General features: G+C 41.4%; 1 protein-coding gene across 3 annotated transcripts in view; it reads left to right on the forward strand.

Moving 5' to 3' along the window:
- PRELID2 (PRELI domain containing 2) overlaps positions 1 to 24,870 on the forward strand; it is a 134,222-nt gene that overhangs the window by 29,327 nt on the left and 80,025 nt on the right. For all 3 annotated transcript variants that reach the window (XR_011471507.1, XM_070414692.1, XM_070414693.1), the window contains exon 5: positions 2,297 to 2,402. Coding sequence is in view for 2 of the 3 variants with exons in the window: in XM_070414692.1 (XP_070270793.1) it covers positions 2,297 to 2,402 (106 nt within the window). In the remaining variant the exon portion in view is untranslated. The remainder of the gene's footprint in view (positions 1 to 2,296; positions 2,403 to 24,870) is intronic.

Raw genomic sequence — 24,870 nt, forward strand, 5'->3', positions numbered from 1 at the left:
CCTTTTTATGTAATGATGTTTACTTTGAATTTATATTAGTTCACACAAACACTCCATCCATGCTTTTGTTCTGGCCCTCCGGTCCAGTTTAAGAACCCATTGTGGCCCTCGAGTCAAAAAGTTTGCCCACTCCTGGTAGTCCTACCATTTATATTGGATTGGCTAGAATAACTCCGTGTGTGTGTGTGTGAGAGAGAGAGAGAGAGAGAGAGGAAGAGAGAGTCAAAGGAGTCAAAGTCAAAGAGAGAAGAGACTGTGTTCTGAAGGCTTTGTTCTTCTGTGTGTATGATCTAAATGTAGAGTCTACTAATTTAAGAGGATTGGAAAGAAGGTCTAATTAATTATTAGATAACTATTGGGATTGGAGAAAAGGTCTAATTAATTAAGTTAGACAACTATTGTTACAAAAATCACAGCTTTTTGGATCCATAATTTTCTCTGAACATTTTTCTTAGTGTCAGTAAATGTGCTTATATATGCAAATGCTCCTTGAACTCATTGAGGTAGGCACTGTGCTGAAAATGGGGGAGAGGAGATTGTCTAAAAGCATAAGTAGTGACAACAAGCCTTTTAGTCAGTGATGCACAGGTAACTGTTCCTCTGTAACTATTACTTGGTGGCCTTAGAGGAGAAGTCCTTGTTGCCTCCAGGATAAAGTCTTACCTCCTCAGCCTGAGCAGACTATTTGCAGTGTGGTCCTCAGTTGTCTCATCTCCTGACAGCTCCCATGCCCACCATCTCCAGTCATTCCTACGGGGAGAATTCGACTTCTTTACAATCAAAAAGACTCAACTAACTATTGGGGCCTTTCAGAAAAGTAGCGAGTCCTTAGCCCTGTTTCTGCCTGGGTCCTAGTGGTTTTCCTGTGGTGAACGCTCTGCCTGCATTGGCTGATAGGACACTCACTTGCTGGTGTCTGTCTGCAGACTGTGGTGCTGTAATAAGCCGTCATGCCTGCCTTTGTTCTAGCAGCCTCCCAGCGTCCAAAGCATAAGGGGACTGCCTTCCCCTTCAGCATTCTGAATTGGTGGGACAGAAAGAAGTTCTTGGGCAGCCGCCATGTAAAACCAGTGTTGGCCGTACCTTTCATTCTTCTTTCTTTCTCCCAATGGAGCAGCCAGGAGCTGGGAGTTTTCTCCTGATGGTGTGCACTGTGCTGGGTGGATGGGGGCCATGACAGGTAAATGCAACCAACTTTCTTATTCACTTTGATGCAGTTCTGCGTGGCTTTGCACTCACAGGGCGGGTGCTGCAACCTCTTAACTGGTTTATGGAATTTTTACAAAGGCAATTGGGTCCTTCTATTGTTGTTCAGTCAGTGTCTCCAAGGAGGAGCGAGGGCCTGTGCCTTCCCGTTCTGCCATCTTTCTGACTTCCCCGGCAAGTGTGATCCACATGTCTGCTTTATGAATTGGAGATCATTAATATTGGTAGAATTTAAATAGGGTAAGAAGTCATTCCAGGCTTCGGACTTTCCCGTCTGTCTGTCTCTCTTTAGTAATGGGGTTAACGTTTAATGAATGCTCATTGCAAGTCAGGAGCTGTCCATGTTCCCGTGATATGCATGAGCTCATCTACTTCTCATAGTAGTTGGAAGAGACTAGGATTGTTCCCAATTTACTCATGAGGACACTGAGGTAAGAGAATAAGTAATTTACTCTCGGTCGCACAGCTGATCATTGTCTCAGACTCAATTTTTAAAGGCCATTTTATAGCATGAAATTATTCTATTTAGAATTAATAATTTAGAATTAGTTAAATTTATTTATTGTGGGTCAAGTAGAGCAACTTTTTAAAGATTGACTATCCTATCATGGAATTATTTACTAGGCATGACTACAAATCCTGTGTTCTGCAGTTGTTAGAATAATGCACCCATACATTTTCACTTCTTCCCACCTTATTGAGATGCAGCTGACATATAACATTGTATAAGTTTAAGATGTACAATGTAATGATTTGATATATGTACATAATGCAAAATGATTATGGCAATGAGGTTAGTTAAGGTTCCATCACCTCCCATAGTTACATTTTTTATTTTTTGTGGTGAGAACTTTTAAAATCTACTCTCCTAGCAACTTGAAACAGTATTCTCTAGTTTGAATAAGACTGTTGCTTCTGTTATATAATTTGTAAGTCTCTAATGAAACCTTTTGTTGTAACAGGCAATTATTGAATTACTATGGATATAATTTTGTGGTGATTATAAGTGGTAATTAGGCTTTGGAAATCTCTGTGGTTTAAATATCTCAATGTAGAATGACATCAAAGATTATATTTTTGTTTTTTGCAGGACAGAGTTCGTTCAAAGAGGCAGGATTTCAATCACAGGGGCTGGCTTTCTCAACTGCATTTTGGAAACTTTTGCCAGCACATTCTTAAGACAGGGAGCCCAAAAGGTAAGCTTGTTTTCATTTGGAACCAACATTAATAATTTTAAGAAACCATGGATATTCCCATTGGACTCTTGAATAAAGCTCCATATACATGCATATGAAGAAAAAAATACAGTTCATAAACAAATATATGCCAAAATAATCACCCTCACTAATCCTATATAACAAAAGCCTAGTATGCTAAGTGTCCAACCATTTGACAGTTAAACCAGTCGCTATGACGTGCACTAACCACCAGGGGCAGATGCTCTGACTGGTAGGTTAGCTTGCTGCTGGAGTCTGGCTGAGTGGGACTGGGCAAAATGGGCTGGACACACCTTGGAGCCCTCCCGCATCCCTTCCCTGGCCCCAATCATGCACCAGTGGGGTCCCTTGGCCCGCCCTGCACCCTCTCGCAATCTGGGACCCCTCGGGGGATGTCGGAGAACTGGTTTCAGCCCGATGTCCACAGGCCAGGCTGAAGGACCCCACCAGTGCACAAATCTGTGCACTGGGCCTCTAGTTATTATCTAAACACAAATCAAAGTAAAACTAAAATACTCTTTGTGCCCCATTAAATTAAAAATATACCAATGAAGAGTATGTGATGATATGGAGAATACTTATAGTCTAATTAAGAGAAATAATTAGAAAGAATAATTATATTTATTGTATATATGATATGATGACAACTATTTAATTAAAAAGATAATAACTAATATTTATTGAGTGCTTACTGTGTGCTACTCACTGTAAAAAAGAATTTTTACTTATCTTATTTATTCCTTACAAACCTTTGAGAAAGCTGTAATTTTGTCCTGATATTAGGGATGAAGAAGACATAGGTATCCAGAGCTCCTGGTTGTTCATTACTGTGGTTTTCAAACTCCATAACTGGGGAGCCTAAGCTTCAGGAAGGTGATTCAGAGGCCACCTTGGCGTTTAAGGTTCTTATGTAGCCTGTTTTAAGTAGAGCAATTTAGTTTTTAGTCCAATATGGTATATCACATGAGACTCATATGTCCTGTGTTCTTGCCTAGGGCAAAGTCTAACTCTTATGCATCTTCATATGCCTATTGCAGGTGTTCTGCAGTGGTTTTGAATTATTTAATATTTATTTTATTTATAGTGTGTTATTTGTGATATTATTATTGTTGTTTTTAATTGTAATTATGAGCATAATCACTTATTCCCAGGATTTACTCAGGACTTGTGCATATGTTACCTAGTAGGCAGGTTTACTCGCTGGTCTAAGGACTATTGTTATGACCCCCAGAGATATTCTGGACCTTGGACCTTTGTGTTTAGTTTGTAAGCCTAGGTTCAAGAATGAGCCTGAACCATGATGTATGGAAGACTGAGAGGGATGAATGAGTGTTTGGTGCTGAGCTGTATCCATAGACATCCTGCTGAGATTATGATGTGCTCCTGGCCCAGATTAGCACGTATCCAGACTGGCCTAGCCTGTTTCAGCCTGGGCATGAAGCAGGTAGTTGAGATTCTGGAAGGTCTGACCATTACTCATTCAGAAATTATTGCAGGTTTTTCAAAATATTGAAAAACCTGTGCATATGTTACCTAGTAGGCAGGTTTACTGGCTGTATTGCAAAATATGCATTTTCAAAAAAGCCCCATGTTGCACAAAATTACACTCTTAAAAATAATAAGGATGATGAGAAAAATAATTTTGGTGTCATGTCCCTGCTTGAGTTGATTTCTTGTATGTTGTTTAGGTCAGGAGTGGCAAACTTTTTCTGTAAAGAGTCAGATGAAGTTAGACTTTGTGGGCCAAGAGGCAAAATTGAGCTATTTTGTAGGTATTTTATAACAAGAGTGAAACCAAATTGCACACATTTTATTAAAAATATGATAACAGCAATGGAGTATACTTTTTGGTAATATAGGTCTACTAAGAATATAATTATTAGAAGAATGGAATAATGTTTTTTTTTGACGGGGGGAGATAAACATTTAGCTGATCTGGAATAAAAAATTAGTTTTTCCTACTATCAAATTGGTTGTAAATGTTTATTTGTAAAGACCGTTCTTATCTTGTGAACCCTACAAACACAGGTAATGGGCTGGATTTAGCTTGTGGACTATCGTGGACTATAGTTTGCCAATCTTTGCTTTGGATAAGTAAATATTGTTTGATTAATCCAAATGGGTCTGTATTTGATCTGTCCATCATTCTGAACCTAGTAATTACTTAGGCAGACAGTGGTTGTACATTTTGATCCTGTGAGATACATAAAGTAGGCGTTATTATTTTCATTTTATTGATGAGCAATGTCTTGAAGAGATAAGTGCACCCAATATGTGCATGGCTGCTTGCCCGCCTTCCTTCCTTTTACAAGTACATATTGAATACCTGCGTTGTGCTAGGCACTGTGTTACGTGTGGGCTAAATGGATCTCCTCAAGATCATAGGTCTAGCAGGGGGTGGAGTCTGGACTCAAATCCCCATCTTTTATCAATAAGTTTTACCCTTTGCCACTTTATCAGAAGTGGCAAAGTGCAGGCTTTAGAGGAGTGGGGAATACCTGCACTCGCACAGGTTTCTGGCCTCACAGTACGTTTTATGCTCTTGATAGCAGAGAGGGGGATTTTATTAACCTTAGTTCTAATTCCTTCCAACACGTAGTACCACGGACAGCGCTCTGTACATTTCCATGGAAATGAGTAGTGTTCCAGTTGGTTTCCGATGACTACTGTCTGGAAATAATCAGGGGACACCAATTTTGAAGTGAGGAAGCCAAGTGATTCCTCTGTAATCTCACTCATTATGCTCAGAAGCATGACTATATTCTTTTCTGCCGGCTTTTGCCTTTTCCAAGTTTTTCTTTCTTTTTTTTTTTTTTGTTTTAAGAAGCCTCGTTTAATTAGATAGCTTTTCAAGTGTAGGAGCCACTCATGCCTGAGTGTCTTTTACCTTTTATTCAAGTGGTGATATTTTCCGGTGTCAGCCTGATTTCCCGATAAAGCCTTCACAGCTGAGCCTGCATAAGTGGCTTCTGCGGAGGTCACCATGAATATTTCAGGTGACTTTATTTTCACTTTAGAACTTTATTCCTAAGGCTGTTGAGTGGTGGTAAAGGTGGGATCTGATATCTTCTTTTTTTCCCCCCAGAAAGAGCAAAGCTAGACACTCGGAGTGTTTATATCCCTGTGTTTGTAAATTAAAAGCCAGCCCTGGACACAGACCCCTAAGCCGAGGTCACTTGTGTTTCTGTGCCTCTGGGGGCTTGTTGGTTGCTTTTCTCTTCTCTCTCCTCAGGTGACCTGCCATTCAGGGGCCTTCCTGACACCAATGCTGACTTTCATGCATGATTCAGTCCCCACTGTGCTCTTGGAGTGTGAATATGTGGGTAGGAGAATGGGGATTGCTCCTTTGTACTCAGGTCAACAAATGGAAGCAGTTCTGAACTCCCAGCCCAACAAAGCCCACTGTCTTTGTGATGTAGCACAAGTTGCTTCACCTCTCTGATCCTATGTTTAGTTGTCCACATGTGGGAATTTTAACTCATTCTCACAGAGAGGTGTGAAAGTAATGCTTGAAAATTTTCAGTATTGAAGAACATGGGTCAAATATACATAAGGTATTCTCTTTGTTCTTACAAATTAAAAAGAATCCTACTCACTTCTTTTTCATACTTTATTTTTATGATTACATGTTTTGTCTTGCTTTGCTTTTACTCCTCAAATTCATGTGCACACACAATAGATTTTAAACTCAGAAGTCCAGTTTCACAAACACTTTGGGTGTCAGCTGAGGCAGGCATAAGCTTGTCTGACTAGAGTGTGCTCTTGGCAACTACACCACGCCTGTTGAGTGGTGGTAAAGGTGGGATGGAATGTCTATGCCGTATCCATGGGCTCTGCAGTCCAGCCGCTTGTGTGGGGCAAGATGTGTGAGGAGATGTGCGGTGTCCATTAAGCATGGGGCAGGGCCCACAGAAGCAAGGAGCTCAGTCACCGCGGAAGAACTTACAGTTGACCAGAGGAGTGAGGGGCCATGATGATGTTACTTGCAAGGGCCCTTGATTGGCTACAGAGTGACCTCCTTCTGTTCAGAGCCCCCAGACTCCAGATGCCTAAATGCTGTTGAGGGTGTGTTTAGCTGGCATTTCTGGCATTTTTACTATAATGACATATCCTTTTTCTGATTTTCCATGGATTACGGATGTGTTGTGCTTCTTGTTTTGAAAATATCTTTATATTAAGAAAGATTAAAATGTGTATTAATTTTTTTATCATGGTAAAATATACATGACATAAAATTCACCATCTTAATCATTCCTAAGTGTACAGTCTAGTGTCACAAAGTATATTCAGTGTTGTGCAACCACAACACTGGGGAGTGGGCGGCACTAAGGCCGATGCCAGCAGGCAAAGGGAGGGGACAGTGATGGGTGCGGGGAGCAGTGGCCACTGGGAGTGTCAGAGGGGCAATCAGGGGGAGGGGGTGATGGTGGGGCAGGTCACTCACCAGCCAGCGCTGTCCCCTGATCAGCCCGCGGGTCACCTCCCGCAGAGGGAGGCCATAGTCATCAGTTGGACATCCCCCGAGGGCTCTTGGTCTGCAAGAGGGCACAGGTTGGGCTGAGGGACCACCCCCTCCACCCCCCGGAGTGTATGAATTTTTGTGCACTGGACCTCTAGTTAAATAATAACTCCCCATTGCTTTCTCCTCCAAGCTCCTGGCAACCATCATTCTATTTTATTTTAATTGTCACACAAGGATGTGTCTTTTTGTTGATTTTAGAGAGAGAGGAAGTAAGTGAGAGACAGAGAGAGACAGAGAGAGAGAGAGAGAGAGAGAGAGAGAGAGAGAGATATCAATGTAAGAGAGAAACACCAATCAGTTGCTTCCTATACACGCCCCTGAGTGGGGATTGAACCTGAAATTGAACCTGCAACCTTTGGGTGTACAGGATGATACTCTAATCAACTGAGCCACTGGCCAGAGCCACCATTCTACTTTTTGTCTCTATGAATTTGCCTACTCCAGGTACTTCACAAAAGTAGAATCCTACAATATTTGTCCTTCTGTGTCTGGCTTATTTCACTTAGCCTCATGTTTTCAAGGTTGATCCATGTCGTACCATGTGCCAGAATTTCCTTTCTTTTTAAGTCTGAATAATATTCTGCTGTGTGTGTATATACCCCATTTTGTTGATCTGCTCATCCATTGACGGACACTTGGGCTGCTTCCACCTTTTGGCTATTGTGAATAATGCTGCTATGAACACAGTATATAGACATCTGTTTACATCTCTGTGTTCAGTTCTTTTGCTGGGTTATATGGTAATTCTATATTTAATTTTTTTTGAGTAACTGCTTGAAAGTTTGTTTCTAGGATAGCCATCTATCTTTGCCCATGCCAGCAATGGGACGTACCATGACCGCGTATTTTTCTCAAGGCTGTACAGAAGAGAGTGCTTTACATACTCCACTCCCGGCTGCTGACACTTCTGAGTGTGCCCGACAGCGCCTTTCCCCAGTCTCAGAGGCATTCGTCTGTCTCCTGACTCATCACAGAATCTGTCTCTCTGTCCTCATTTCATCTTCTGGTGGACAGTTTTAACCCAGGGTGGCCAACAGAAGATGGGCTGGAAGTGTTGAAAAAGTGCCACCACACACAAGTAGCACTCTGGGTGCCAAACGTGCATTTTAATATGCCCTGAGATAAGCAAGCACATTCCAGCAGATCAGGGGAAGGGAGGAAGATGGGAAGGAGAGTAGGTAAGGTGGCAGTCTGGGACACCTGGAAGGCTTCACACACATTTCTGCAGCTCAGGGGAATGGCCAGCAACTGGGAAGCCGGGAGGGGAGGAAGTAGGCCAGAATCAAGTCTGACCTCAGGGATCCTCGGAAAAGGAAATGGAGATCAAGACATTTCCTGGGGCAGGCATGGCTCTGCAGGTGCTTCTCAGTTTTGGGAAGGCATTTTTTAGACCAGTGTTGCTCAGCATTTTTTTCATTATCACCCCCTCTTCCTAGGAGCCTTCAAAGACATTTTTTTCCTAATCCCCCCTCCCCCATGAATTTTTAATACCATAGATATATTGATTATCTGTTTATATGCTTTATGATGTCTTTGCTCTATACACAAAAAGTGTTAGATATTTTTCATTTACACAAACAAATTGTCACCTTGTTTCGATATCTCCCCATTGAGAAAGCATACTTTATGCTGCGTTGGGTATAACTATCTTTTGGCGTTTTGGCCTCCATTTCTCCAACTCAAAGCAAAACATTAACCCTCCACCCTCCTAACCCCCCAAAAAACTTCCAAACCAAAATCAAAAGAACTTTTAGGTGAACTCTGTGTGGTTCTTGCAAGTCCCATGTTTTACTTTTCTGGGAGTGGCTCAAGAGATACCATGGGTTAGATACAGAGAACAGACTGATGGCTGCCAGAGGGAGAGAGGTTGGGGAACTGCATGAAAAAGGTGAAGAGATTGAGAAGTACAGATTGGTAGTTACAAAATAGTAAAGTACAGCATAGGAAATATAGTCAGTAATATTGTAATCTCTATGTATGGTGTCAGCTGGGTACTGGAAATATCAGGGGGAGCACTTTGTAGTATATGATTGTCTGACCACTGTGCTGTACACACGAAACTAATACAAAATAATATTGGATATCAACTGTAATTGAAAAATTTATAGAAACTTTAAAAAAGATATATCCTGGGGGTTAACCTTGTCATGCAAGTGTCATTTTTCACCCACTTGTCTGAGTGATTAGAGCCGGCTACAAACCCTGGAAAATGCACAGTTCTCATTATGCACTCGCATAGAAGCTTGTTTCTTTTTTTTTTTTTTATTAAGTTTGGGAAATGCATTTTCAACGTGTAATAAAATAATTTGTTATTTCAGCCACTCTCCTGGCAAAGCCCCATTATTAGTTCCGTCATTATTCTTATTGTGTTGATCGGGAGGATGAAGCAGAGAAAGATTGAATGCAACAGCAGGTGAAATATTTGTCACTGAAGCAATGTAGACAAGTCAAACAATTTGAACTTCGCCTTTGAAGAAGGTCTGGTCTAGACATGCTATAGCTGAAGAGATTTGAACATGCTTCCTTGGGGCGTGTGCTTATTTGAGCCTTACAAAAATCTATCTTAGTAGTGTCAGGTAACTCCCTGAGCCTGAACATACTTGTATATATATGCATATGTATTTACAAGGGCATAAGTATGAGGAGGCAGGGATCACTGGGCACTATGTCAGAACTGCCTGCCATGCTGACCTGAGCCAATTGTGTATACTGAGTTGTATACACAAGTGTTCAGTTCTTTTTGGTCCATATTGCGAATTGATGATCATTTGAGGTTGATGAGGGTCAGCTGCAACACACACAGACATTTCATTAATCATTTTTTTTCCAAGTTGGCATGAAATAGCTTATCTGTTGTGTAAGTTCTGTTAAGTCTGTCCTTTTGGGTACTCTGACCATGAACCGCATGAACTGTCCTCTGAAGCTAGAGCTGACAGTATTCCAAAGGCAAGATTCAGAGGAGGTTTTACAGATAGCACCAGGCAGCCAGAATCTTCTGACCCAGCGGCTGGCCCAGGACCATTTAGACATGTGGCATTATGAGCGGCATGCCTAAAGTTCGAGGGTGAAGGGCTTGCTAGAGTCTAACAGTCTGATTTTGCAAGGATGGGTGTGTCTCTAGAATTTAGAGCTAATCCCCATATCTTAAGTCACACTAATTAAATTAATAAGAGTCCATTTCTAACATTCATTATGCTGGTTAGCAAGCCTCTCATTTTACCAGTGAAATTTCACAGTCATTTATGGACATATTGTGCACCTTTTCCTGTTCATTACATGTTCCTTGAAAACATACTTTTTGATACCTTCATAATATTCCATTGTCATAATAGTTTCTATTGTTGATTTCTATTTTTTTTACTATTATAAATAATATTATGACAAATCTGTGACTATAAATACTTGTGTATATTTCTGGTAGCTTCCTAGATTAAAGCACATTTTTAAGATCTTTGATACATGTCACCAAAGTTTCTTCCCAAAAGAATTCTGCCAATTTATAGCTTCCACTGTGAGCTTACTGTGGGTATTATCAGTTTTCTTGCTGTATGACTTGAACAAATGACTTGACCTCTTAGAATTCCCATTTGTGGTCAGGAAATCAGGGCTATTTTACCCTCACAGGGTTGCTGTGAAGAAGAAATGAAATGGTTAGCTTTAGTCTACTGATTTCTACTCCATTGACATTAAAAGTTAATGCTTCTGTCATTAAGTAGTTATTTGACCCCAGTTCTCCTCCAAACAATTTTTAAATATATATATATGTGTGTGTGTGTGTGTGTATCTCTTCCAGAGAGGGAGAGATAGAAACATCAATGATGAGAGAGAATCATTGATCAGCTGCCTCCTGCATGCCCACATTGGGGATCGAGCTCCTGGGCATGTGGTCTGAACAGGAATCAAACTGTGAGCTCCTGGTCCATGGGTCGACACTCAGCCATTGAGCCATGCTGGCCAGGCTGCAAGCTTTTTCACTGTGTTACCTTGGGCTAGTTGTCCTGAGCTGCTCAGGTCCTTGCTGAGAATTGAATGTCTAGTCCAGCGGTCGGCAAACTGCGGCTCGCGAGCCACATGCGGCTCTTTGGCCCCTTGAGTGTGGCTCTTCCACAAAATACCACGTGTGGGCGCACCACGTGTGGGCGCACATGTACAGTGCGATTGAAACTTCGTGGCCCATGCGCAGAAGTCAGTATTTTGTGGAAGAGCCACACTCGAGGGGCCAAAGAGCCGCATGTGGCTCGCGAGCCGCAGTTTGCTGACCACTGGCTAGTCCATACATGTGCATGGTTGTCACAATCCTAACAAAGAGTGGATATTTCAACACCCCAAAAGTCCAAGAGAAAGGAAAAGAGCAAATAAAACTCATTTGAAAGAATAAATAAAAATTGCAATCTGACATAAGAACACCAGTGGAGGATTCTGCCAATTATATACTGGAGACTTATTTCCTGCCTGGTTATATGAATTCTTCCAAGACTCTCTCCATTGCTTAAACTACTTGAAAAAATGGATGAAACATGTTCTGTCCCTCCAGGTCCAGTGGGCGGATTTCCCAGCTCTCTATTTACCACTGTGCATAATACTTTTTAATCCCACTCTTGAGTGCCCAAATAGATTGATTTACTCAATATTTATTCATTAGGTGCTGTGAGGATATTACCAAGAATTCTGATTTTTAACAATTTATTTGTAGATCAGTTAAATAATAGTACCTGACCTTTTTTTTACATATCTTACCCCCCGCCCCCCCATCCTCTCAGCTCATCCTGCTGTTACCTCTAGAGTTTTAGTCCCAAGAAATGTAGCCTTTGCGGTGAAAACATCTTGGTAAAACTGAGTATTCTGTTCCTTCCACTGAATTTAAATCCATGCCTTTAGCTTGACTATGAGACTTAGGAATCCAAAATCCCCCATTGGCTCATTTGAATTCATGGGTGTTGTAATGGACTGCTCAGTGGTAAAGCTTTCTGGAATCCCTTAAATCAGCCAAGTAAAATGCGAGGACTTTGCCTCCTATGAAACCAGATGAAACCTGGGAAGTTAAGCTCTTACTCGAAATGACAGAACTGGATTCCTGAGCATGGTGTCATTGCTTGGGTAGTGACAGGACATCATGTCTTCACACAGTGCAGTGAGGAGCAAGCGAGTCAGGAATCAGGGGATCAGGGCTCTGGCCCTGCCCTGGTGACACGCTAATGGACTAGTTGCTCTGAACTTCACTATCATTTTTTGTAAAACTAGGAGATCATTTTCAATTCTGACACTGGATGATTTTTTTTTTCAGCCCGCCCTCTTTTTCCCCAATGTGTAAATACCAAAAATTTTAAAATTTGTCTAACAAATAGTCTTTAATCCTGCACAAAAATTCAGGAGTTTAAGCTAAGTATGGATCTAAGAGTTTCAGAGATAATTCATGTAACAAGTAGATGGTCAAGGCTTGAGGTGGCAATAAAATATTTTAAAAAAAGAAATATACTTTTATAAAATACTTGTTAGTATGAGGGGGTGGTTAGCATATGGTAAGGTTGTAACAATTTCATTTAAAATCCTATTCTATGTTGTGACACGTGTCTACTTATTGGCTGCTAACAAGTGACAAAGCTGGAATTCCAGGTGGTTGGCCTCAGAGCCGATCCCCTTAACTGTTGTACACTTTGTCTCCTTGATCTAGAGGACATAATCCTTTCCTCCAAGAAGCTTGGGTGGGAGATAAGACAAATGCATGACTCGTCTCCATAAGCATAGGTGTACATATGACTTTGAAGTAGACACGTGTCACAACATAGAGAAAATGTCCTTGTCTCCGTAATACTTAATTGTGATACTTGCTTTCCTATTGCTCTTCTGTTCTTATAACTAACGGGGTATCTTTGGAAGTTTGGGGGCCGTGTTCTCCCCTCATTTCTGGGTAGAATTTCCAACCAGTCTATTACTTTTCTGAGCTTGTTCTCACCCTCTGTTATGCTAAATTCAAAGACGATGAGAAACTAGGAATTTGTGGCCACCATAAATCTACACGTAGCGCATATACACCTCTGGCAGGCTCAGAATTGAAAACTGAAATAGCTCTGCACAGACTGCATTGAAATACCAGAAAAATAGAGGCTGCGTCTGCAGATTGCATGGACTAAGTACATTGGAGGCACAAATGTTTTGTCGATCAAATCTGTTGTAGGATTGTGTTTGGATAGAGTTAGGCTCTTTGTGCTAAATTAAGGCTCTTAGTTTGACCAACAAGGCCAGGAAAACGCCATTAAGGCGTCTCCAATCAGGGGTTAATGCAGAATTCTGGGAAGAGCAACTTGAATGGCAAAGGCAATTTCATTTCTTAAAGGTACACCCACCAGTTAAAGTTCAGTTGTGTGGTAAGTCCTGCGGCATGCGGATTAAATGCTCTTATAAGCTCTCCGTGGTGTCCAGCTGTTCCCCTTGACCAGTCTCCCTGCTTCTTTCTGTGACTTCTGGTTCTGTTTCCCCACTCTACTGTGGAATTTCATCTCTTGCTGAAGAACCTCATTGGTTGTGCCCACTTTTTGTGGGACTTGAGGCTCCAGGAAGGTGATGGGGAGGAGGTTGGGAGTCTGCCTGTTAAAGAGAAAGCAGCCCTGTGTCTCATGAACCCAGTTTGCTGGAGTGGTATTTCTTTGTCAGTTTCACCTTTTTAGAAATCCTTTTTACTGCCTAGGATTTGACCCCGTATTCCTCACCTAGCACTTGGATTGCGGGAAACGAGTTAAGTCGGCTCGCGTGAATTGCGCGTACTCCGCGGGAGCCGTCTTAACTCGGTTCATATAGATTTGCGGTGGAGTGCGGGAAACGTGTAAACTCGGGCCGATTGTAACTGCGTATTACCAAATATTTGTTTGTTTGCCGTTCACAAAGATACCTACCTGCGTATGCGAACCGTTTCATACCCATTGGGGTAATAGGTATCATAAAAATCCCTTGTAAGTAGAGAACACCATGCAGGCTATCGATGGACATGAGAAAGCATACGTTACAGGCAATTGTCGGAAGTGGAAAAAAGAAAAACATTTTGAGAAGGTGTCGCGTATGTTCCGTTCATAAATTGCGCAGTGAGACACGCTACATGTGCAAATTTTGCAATATACCTCTACATAAAGGGGCGTGTTTTGAAAAATATCATACGCTAAAAAACTATTAATTTCTATTTGTTTTGATTTATTATGAAAATTTTATTTTAAACTTTAAAAATATGTGTATATTTTTAGGTAATAAGTATTTTTTGGGTTTTTCGTATTTAGTTTATATATATCGAATTATTTATGTACTGAATAGATAAAAAAATGTCTGTGATTGAATAAATTTTCATTTTTTACACAAGAAACCGAAAATTTCATTTCAATCGAACCCATACTTCAAAAGATATAGGCATTTTAAACTAACTCTGATTTTGCGCGGGAAACCTAAATAATTGCCTGCGCCATCTTATATTTTGGCCGGAAATTCACCCGACACCGTAGTGCTAGCATTCTTCCTTCGGTTCTAGCTAAACTGTTTTCCTATTTTTCTCTGAATTTCCTTAGTAGAAAAAAATGGTGACTTTTGGGGGCGTTAACTCCTTTCACACTGACACCCAGTTTAAGAAGAACTGAAAGGCTAACGTTCTTCTTGATCAGTGGTCTTTGGTGGGGATGTAGCTTTTGTTACTTGTAAAGACATTAGAACTTGTTCAAGCCCATTGGTTTTCCTATTCTCTGCACCTCTTGATATGTTCAAAATATTTCTTAATTAAAAAACTGCTGCACCCCCATCCCCCCACCCCCCCACCAAAGACTCTTTCAGTCTTTAAACATAATGTTAAAATTTTATATTTAAAATGTTTTTGACTAGGTACTACCTGCACATAATGGCAGAGAATTATATTTCCCAGAGAGCTGGGTGTGTTCTTTTGCCCTAGTTCTCTTTGAAACCAGCAGACTAAGAATACTCTGTACGGATCAGCTCTGTGATGTGAGTCAAGCCGTGTAACGTCTGAGTCTCACTCTTCTCATCTGTAAAATGAGGACAGCATTGGAGCTACTACAGGGAGTACTTGTGAAGAGTAAATGAGTTATATGCATAAAATACTTAGGGCGGGACTTGGCACACATTCAGCGACCAGTTGTTATTTAAAATGAAAAATGCAAGGAAGTTATAAGCACAAACTTATTTTTCCCATTATGACATTGACACATATTCAGTGGAGTCAATCCAACCTTAGTTGAAATCTCAGTGCTGTCCCTCCTAGGGTACATACAAACTTAACATATTTGTAGGTGAAATGTGAATAATAGAGAATTAAAGGAAATAATCTAAAGAAGTGCTTAAAATACCTTGGCACACAACAAATACTCCATAAATGATAATTATCTTTCCATTATGACTCAAATTGGCATATTTCCTTCTAGGCGTTCATATGCAGATTTTAACCCCTCAGAATTACAGTATAAGTACAATTTCATGGCCTGCGTTTTTCAAGTAATATTTTATTATAAATGCCTTTCATAGTAACTACACAAACTTCAAAGCCAGCATTTTAATGACTGCATAATATTTCATCAAGTAGTTTTATAATAATTGATTTGACCATTCCTTTAGTATTGCACATTGAAGTTATTTCCAGGTTTTACTATTATAAGTGAGACCATATAAATTATCTTTATAAGTACTTGAAGATTTTGTATCATTCCCTTAGAAAAGGTTCCCAGAAGTACTCTTCTCAGTAGGTATCTATTTTCAACATTCTTTGAATGTATCCTTTACCTCCCTCATTGAAGGATGAGTTTCTGTGTGGGGCCCACCAGTTGATCCTCAATATGTAGCACAGAGTTAGTGATCAATAAATATTGAATTAGTGAACAAATGTATATGATGTATTATTTTCCAAAAATGGTGGACCTTCGTGTTTTCATTTTATTATCTTAATATTCGTCTTAAAAGCAGAGAAATGCTTTGTCCATTGGGGTAGTAGGAAAGGTAACAATAACAAGTAATGTTTACTGAGCATGTTCTATGCCTCAGGCAACATCCTTAGTACATTACATGCATTACCTCCTCCAATCTGCTCCACAATTATCTGGGTAAGTAATATTGTCACCATTGTCTAGAGGGAGGTGAGTTGACTTGCCCAAGGTCATGCAGGTGGGGAGTGTTGGCACCGGATTCACACCAGGCCATCAGAGCCTTAGCCTGAGGCTTGATGACTAAACATCCCCCCCCCCCCCCTCGTTTTCTTTTTCCAGCAGCAAATGTCTTTACACTTTAGTCTTACAGGTTATTTCCCAGGGAGCCTGAACTTGCTGGGCAAATTCCAAACAAGGTGTGAACCAGCGAAGGACCTGGCCTCAGTCTCAGAGCAACAGCAGAATTGCTGCCACGCTGGGTATTGAAAAGGAAGCTCACCTTCGCAGTTCCACAAGTGAAGGATGTGTGAATGTATTTTTTTTTTATAAGCCTTGGAATTTTTATCGAAGGGAAGAATTTTATTCAATTGTTTAACATTCAAGCAGCTGGTAGATTTAGAACATTGTCCACGTGGGTGTCATTAATCCGAGGAAGAGGATCTGGGACCAGGCAACACAAAGGATGTGATCCTGGGATTCATCAGTGATGCTTCCTGTTTAGTTAGCAACTGAAACAGGTAGAGCAACTTTTAAAAAGTATCAACTATGTTATTACAGCCATTTCTTCCATTTCTCTGTGAGATCATAGAAAAAATATACGTATTGGTCTCTGCCCTCAGTCCCTGGCACAGATCTTGTAAAACCGTTGTAATTTTGTAAGTGATAAGAGCATTAGAAGCGTCTCTTGTTTTAATATTTGTCTTTGATATCACCCCCAACACGGGGCTCCTAAAACCCTTGTAAACTCCCAAGTGTTAAGCACCAGGAGTGTCTGGTGCTAATGAGGTGACTCTGGGTGGCTCCTGGGTGGGGGCTGGTCACTAGAATGACCAAGTCATGATTAGAAGCTGGGGAGTTTCAGCCCCACCCTCATCCTCCAGAGAGGAGAGAGGCGCTGGAAATGGAGTTAATAATTGATCATGCCTCTGCGAGGAAGACTCCGTGAAATGCCATTAGGATGAGGTGTGGAGAGCTTCCAAGATGGTGAACACATCCACACTGGGGAGGCGACTCACCCTGAGTCCATAGGGACAGAAGTTCCTGTGTCTGGGACCCTCTCGACCCCTCCCTCTGTATCTCTCCATCTGGTGGTGCATCTGTATCCTCTATCATATCCTTTGATGAACCAGTAAATGTAACTGTTTCCCTGAGTTCTGTGAGCTGCTCCCGCAAATTAATCAAACCTGAGGAGGGGGCTGTTGGAACCTCCAATCTTTGGCCAGTTGGTCAGAAGCATAGGTGACAATCCCGGCTGGTGACTAGTGTCTAAAGTGTTTGTGTGTGTGTGTGTGTGTGTGTGTGTATCTTGTGGATTGAACCCTTAACCTATGGGATCTGATGTTATCTCTGGATAGAGTGTCAGAATTGAGTTAGATCAGTGGTCGGCAAACTCATTAGTCAACAGAGCCAAATATCAACAGTACAACGATTGAAATTTCTTTTGAGAGCCAAATTTTTTAAACTTAAACTATATAGGTAGGTACATTGTTATTAACTTAATTAGAGTACTCCTAAGCTAGCCTTTGCTAAAAACGTCCTCAATCTGATTGAGGCACGTTCGCTGAGGTCGACCCCTTCCAACTCTCCCATCCACACTCGTCTTGTATACTTGTTTTAGATAGAGGAGTGGGGATGGGAGAGTTGGAAGGGGTCGACCTCAGCGAACGTACTTCAAAACAATGTACCTCCCCCGCGCTGCGTATCCCGCGGCCCACCTGCTCCGAGTCTCCAGTCGCCCGGCTGATCGACTGACACCCCCCACTTCTTCTAACGCCACTTCTTCAAAACTGACTTTTGCTCATGGGCCACAAAGTTTCAATAGCACTGTACGTGCACGCCTGCACGTGGTATTTTATGAAAGAGCCACACTCAAGGGTGCCAAAGAGCGGAATGTGGCTCACGAGCCGGTTTGCGGACCACTGAGTTAGATTGTCGGACACTAGCTGGTGTCAGAGACTTGCTTGTTGTTGTGCCCCACCCCCCCACATTTGGTGACCAGAAGTGTCAGGGTTGTAGTGTTCTGTGTGAGTAGTAAAGGAGGCTCATAGGGAAGAAACAAGCACACTGTAGAAAAGAGCTGGGTTTTCCCTACACAGGTGGAAAACTGAGTATTTCCATTGTACTCCGCTTTCAGTTTATTATGGGGCTGGGAATTTAAAACACACACACATTTGTGTCTATAAGCACTACAATGTTTTTCCCCCCTTTTCAAATGACTAAATCTTAAAAAGAGCAGGAGTTTTATCTTTAGACTGCTATTTGCATATAGATACTTGATTTTTTAGTCATTTATATATAGCTTTTGTTCTGGTTGCTCTGGTTAATTTGTGATGTTACATGCTTAGAATTTTTTTTGCAAAGCCTCAATTCTTGAACTTGCCATGCACTTAATGGTTCACCGCTCGACGGTAGCTAAAGGATGTGGAGTGCGGGCGCGCCATTGTATTTATGTTGCTGATGTTCATGACAGCACTCCAGCTCCCAGGTGTGCCCTGATACTTCGCTCACCCTCCTCCGGTTCTTTCCCCAAGAAATGACGATCATGTTTAGCATCAAAAGCTTTTTCTTTGTGGGGAGAAAAGGGCTCTCCAGGTTGGCTCCAGATTGGCATTTGACAATCAACCAAGGAATTCTCATCAGCAGATACAGTGTTGAAACAGAAATGCTTCTCGTGCAACTTTGCCCGCCAGCCTCTCCAGTGTGCACGAGGGAGCTTCACTTGGGATCAACAGAAAACGAAATGCATTTGGAGATGTGGGAGGTGCTTTTATTCAAGAGGCACAAGTGGTGCAGTTTCACCCTGCCCCCCCTAAATTTATAAAATCAAAACCACCCGATGTAGATGAAAATAACGCTGCAATGGCAGGAAGGACCATGCTTAAGGCAATATGTCATTTTTTTGGTCATTGGAGATGAGAACCCTGTAAACATGCCTTTTTAAGGAGGTGGTGTACCGAGGGCTCGGAGTCACAAAAGCCCGGGTGTGAATCTGGATTCCCCTCTTACTAGCTGGGTGCCTTTGGTCAAGTTTCTTAACATACCTGAGGCTCCTTTCCCTCATGTCACTGACTCACAGGTTGGGTGTGAGGATTAAATGCGACGAGGCACACCGTGTGCTCAGCACAGCCCTGTAGGGACCTCAGCCTCTCCATAATGGGTTCTTTCCTGGGCCTGCGATTCTAATTCTGTCTCTGTTGCTGATGACCCCTGTGACCCCGAGAAAGCCTATTTACCCCGCTGGGCTCAGGGTTGTCAAACAGAGGTATTAGTGGCCCTTAGAGGTGATGCAAAGAACAGGTCAGGTACGCTTTGTGAAATATGGACAAGCACAAGGTGACATGGACAAGCAGGGGCTGACATTTCCTCTAAGTCAGCGATCGCCAATGGAATGGGGGTGCCTTATGGGGAGAGTCCCATTGTGAGGGGCCCCTAGGCAGATCTAGGTCCATACGGAAGTCAGTAGCCACATTTCAGGCTACTGGGAGAATAGGAAGTCATGGTTAACCAACGCCTGTCATGTGTCAGTAGCTTTATGTTGCCTCATTGAATCCTCAGAGCCATCCTGCCAAGGATGTGTGCTTATTCTCTTCTCTCCACCCATTTCACAGGCACAGAAACACTTTAGTGAGGCAAGTGCTCCCTGTGGAAAGAGTTGGAGAAATCCAGTTTAAATTCCAGTTTGGCCACTTACTGGCTCTGTGACTCTGAGCCAGTTATATCTGAGGCCCAGTTTCTTACTTGGAAATGGTGAGAGTAAAAGTGTCTTATCTCATTGGACTGTTGAGAGGATTACATGAGATAATGTAGGCTAAACCCCTGGCATGTAGTAAGCCCGTGATAAATGATCATTAACCCCAATATTGTTGATATTTGGTGGGATGGGTTTTTTACTAAAACAGAGTTTTGGAAAATTATATTTTGCTTCGTTCAAACACCCGATTTGAAGACACAGTGGAACTGGCCCTCCATGTGAAGGGGATCACTGACTTACAGAAATTAATGAATTTGGGAGAAGGAGGAGGGTAGAGATAAAAGACAAAAGGAGAATTATCTGGGCATCTACTTAATCTGGATATTGGATTTATTTATTCTGTTAGAAACAGTTCATTTTACCTCTCTGAATAGGGGAAATTATTGATGCCACAGGAATTACAGGGCCAGATTTTCGAGATATGAGTGGAAATGAGGTCCTTAGAAAATGAATTTTCTAAGACTCTCACAGGAGGATGGGATGTGGAAAAAGGTTTTATTTGCGCCAAGTTGTATTTCTCAGGTTCCAATGTCCCATTACCCTCAACCCAGTCTGGGAAGTGGGGCAGCTGGGAGTTCAGCAGAGTCAGAAACAGGGCCAGTGTCCAGAGCTTCGGTTCCATGTTGCAACTGGGGGTGGTTCAGCATTCAGGCCAGATTAAAGTCTGTCAGTCCATGTGTGCAGCCCAACAGGGCAGCGCCCCATGGGGCACAGGAGAGTGCAGCCCCCTGCTGCCAGAGTCCCCGGAGGGCCTGGTGCTGGGAGAGAGCCTTTCCTTTGGAGTTTATATATTTAGATTTTGAGCTCTTGCAGTGGCCATGCCCATCCTGGCCACTGACTCCCTTGCAGGTGTGATTGAAGGGCAAGCAACTTCCCAGGTCACTCAGACCTTCCTGGGCATGCGTCTAAATGGCCTCTCCAGTCCCAGCCTTTATCGATCAGCAGGGAACAGACTTCAAAAGTGATGAATGCAGCCTTTTTTAAAATAAAGCTGTATCAATGACATGCCTATATTATCTGGTCTCCCCTTTCACTCCTTTCCTGTTAGATAATAACTCAGTTACTATAATGGCATCATTATGACTGAGCTTAAATCTGATGAATAGTGAAAAAATGGCTGATAAAGGGAACTGATAGGAACCTTGTTCTTTAGTTTGCCAGTCCAAGAGTTGGTCCTGGGCCCATTTGGTGCCAGGCACTGAGGTAGTCCTGCTTCGATGTAAGGAAGATTGTCTTATAGTTTGGGGTGACATAGGTGGGATGTGGAGTAGAAAGCTTCCCATCAACAGAGGTTTCTAAGTAGGTAAGAGATGATTAGTGACATGCCATAGGTGGGATGTGGCACCGGGTGGGAGGCTGGCCTTGAGTAGTGGTGAAAAAGCCATATTTTGCACAAAGTCCAAGTCAAGAACAATGAAATTATAGACAGGTTACATTTTTAAATATTAAAAATGGGGGTAGGGGAAAGTAACCTTATAAAATAGAAACACTCCAGTAACTAAATGACTTTTAGCCACTAAACTGTTCATGTCAGGTCAGGGTTTATGTGAAAATTGGCATTATGGAAATGGCTTTGTAATCTTTCATTCTGATATTTGATGCCAGGAGAACTCTATAAACCAGACGGGCCACTTTTGATCCTTTCCTAAGAGTTTTCTATCTGGATTAAAATAATATAATGTCATCTCCAATTTTTAGATTTTATTATTTGGTGATATATTCTTTTCCATTACACATTGAGATTAAATATTCATAAGGAGAGAGGAAGCTTTATAATGTGAAGCAAAGGCATCTAAATTATTGTATTACTTTAATGTTCTGCAGTTACACCTAAAGATTTTAGGTTCCTTATCAAAATAAAAATGAATCTTACTCAAGAGTTTATTAGCCAGTTTGGGAAAATTATATTGAAGTCATACATTCTGTCAGGATATTCCTACTTGAAAAGTATTGTATTTAAAATAATTTGTAGATGTGATTAAATATTGATTCACATATTCAGAATCATGCAGGAGGACTAAAATCTGATTTATATATCAGGTTTTTTGAACATAGTCAATAGGGAAGGGAAGAATAGTTCTTGCTATGTACTCACCATTATGATAGGTATTTTCACATCCACAATTTTATTGAGAACTCCCCCCCGCCCCCCCAGTGTTGGAAGATCCTGGATCCTGGACTCTCAATCCTGATAGCCTCTGGTGGAAGCAAAGCTTTGCTTCTTAGTGATTACGTGATTTTTGTCTGGATGTTTGATTTCTCTGAGCCTCTGTTCTCATAAAAAAAAAAGATAATAATCCTCTAAGGCAGACAGGAGGTTAAAATAAGCCAATGCAGGTAAAGTGCTCAGCACAGAGCTTGCCAGTACGTGCCAGTGAATTTTAATTATTAGTACTGTTTCATAGATGAGGAAGTCTTAAAAAGAGCTGGACAGCATTAGATTAAAAGGTGCTTTATTGGGGCAAAAGATCTCTTCCTGGAGAATCTGAGTAGTGTTTCTCTCACCTTTTCTTGTAAAAACTGGATGCAGATCCCTCCCTCTAGGTCTCTCTCCATCTCAGGGAGCTTACATTCTATTGGGGGAGGGGGGACAGACAGTACAAAATGTTTTAAAAGCAGGACAATTATTTATAGTGACAAATGCTATAAAGACAGTAATAAAGACAGCTGACTTAGCTTGGTTCATCGGGGAGTCTCTGAGGAGGTGAGTTGAGGTCTGAATATTGCCAGGAGCTAGCAAGACATTGAAGGTCTGGTTATGTTCCTGCTGGAAACAAAGGGAACAGTGAGTAAACAAGAAAGGATCTACGTGGTAGACAGACAACCACAGTATAGTGATTACCAGAGGGAAAGGAGGGTGGGGAGGTAGAAGAGGGTAAAGGGGCAATAAGAAACAAATAAACAGAAGGAAGGAACTAAGCATGTCCTATGAAGAGAAAGCAGGCCTGTGAATGTCAAGTGGTGAGGGGAGAATGGAGGGAGCTGTAGTTGAGGTGGGCTGGAAGCCGGTCATTGAGAGCCTGATAGCCATATGGATTTTATTATAAAAGCAATGGATAGAGTGTGGATTTTATTATAAAAGCAATGGATACCATTAGAATGTTGAAGCAGGGTGGTGGCATATTCTTATTCTACCTTTTATTCATATATAAATGAAAATATTTGAAGACAGTTTCATGTAAGCCAACTTAATAAAAATATTAGAATGATGGGTGTGCGTGGAGGGGGGTCAATGGGAAAAACAAACAAAGGGGACATCTGTAATACTTTCAACAATAAAGAAAAAAATAGAATCAAAAGGGAAGTGAGGTTTTTAAAGTAAACTTGTTGCAAATCTTTTTATCAAAAGGTGAATGGTCTTATCATGTAAACTTCAGCATCTGAAATGACCTCCTTTCTAAGCTCCTTCAGACTAACCCGGATTCTTCAGGGCTCATTTTAAGTCCCATCTCACTGTTAGTGTTTCCACATCATTCCTTTATTTTTATCTTTTATCCTTTATTCTTTCCTTCATATCCTGACCTTTTCAACCACACTTTCAAGAATGGTAACTACTGGACAGAGGCACTGTAATTCCCAATTTCAAATTTATCAGCCTGGCATTCAAAAGCAGCCCATTGATTAATTTTACAATCTATCAACTTTGAGCACCTATTGTGTGCCAGATTCTGCACTAGACAGTAAGGATAGAAATGTAAGTAAGTCACTTCTGTTCCCTGTCTCTGAGCACTTCATTATCTAATGCAGTAGACCTGTAAGCTGATGATTGATGGGTTGACTGATAGATTTATTCATCCAGTAGACAATTACTGCACGCCTTCTATGTACCAGGGATTGTTCCTCTCTAGAGCATACAGCTTGAGTAAGATGGACCCACCCTATGCTTTTTCTTTATCACATAATAAAATGAAGCTGGTTCATGGTTTGTCTGTCCAAAAAGCTTTTAAGCCAAGTCTGTAAAGGTGGATCCACTTAATGTTTGTTCTGCATTTCAGGCATCATTGTGTGATAAGTGGTGAAAATTTAGTCCCTTTAAGCCCCATCTCCTGGGGGTTGAGTTCAAGCTTTGGAACTTTATTTGAAAGGACTGTATTGATTGGGCTTTGATTTGGTCTTTCTTTACCGAACAGAGGTACTAAATAGTGGTTTGGCCTCACTGGTAGGTCTTTTTCTTTTCTTTTTTTTTAAAAAATTACTTTATAGGTCTCTCACTTTCTCTCTCTCTCTCCCTCTCTCTCTCTCTCTCTCTCTCTCTCTCTCTCTCTCTGCCCCCATTTTCCACCTTCTATTTCAAGCTGTTCTGCTTAAAAAGATTAAAGTTGTATGGGGGGGGGGGGGGGAATAAAAATCAACTGTCGCACTGTGAACATAATTGATTCAATAAATAACGTCTTTCAATTCCCCAGGCAAACCTCAAAGTCTTCACTTATGTCAATTAGTGTTCCTCTCTGTAAGTGGAGGGTTCCTAATTTAGACGGATGGGGCGAGTTCACAGAGCTTGCTTCCTAAGGAAGGAGTGTGCTTTTCTGGTTTTAAAGACATAATGTGTTGATTTAGGTGCCCACTCTGCAAAAAGAAGCTTGAAGCAGAATTAACGTGGCTGTTTCTCATCTTCTTGAAAATAGAAGGAAGACGTTCAGTTCTTGTCCAGGGGTTTGTTGAAACAACAACAACAAAGGAAAATGGGGGAGAAAATCTGCTAGACTAGATGATACAGGGACTTTGTCTTGTTTGTTCACCATTTGTTGTCAGTGCACATAGTAGGTGCACAATACATATTTGCTGGATGGATCTCGTAAATGAATGAGAGAAGAAAGGAGAACAATTCAGGTCTGAGATTAAATTCCGTTCCAGAGGTTATTTCACCACCTGCCCCATCCCTCTCCTTTCCTCCCTAATCCTTTAAAAGGAGAGTAACTCTAAAGTATAAGATTGTTGTATATACTGTATCTTCAGACATGAATTTCATCAATTTCCAGACCGGCAGAGTTGAAAGGGATCTTGGAAGTGATGTTAAGCTGCCATTTTTTAATTCTAGTAAATGGACTC

Source organism: Myotis yumanensis, unplaced genomic scaffold (assembly GCF_028538775.1).
Source record: "Myotis yumanensis isolate MYYU_CA2020_CCGP unplaced genomic scaffold, mMyoYum1.0.hap1 SCAF_5, whole genome shotgun sequence".
Taxonomy (NCBI): Eukaryota; Metazoa; Chordata; class Mammalia; order Chiroptera; family Vespertilionidae; genus Myotis; species Myotis yumanensis.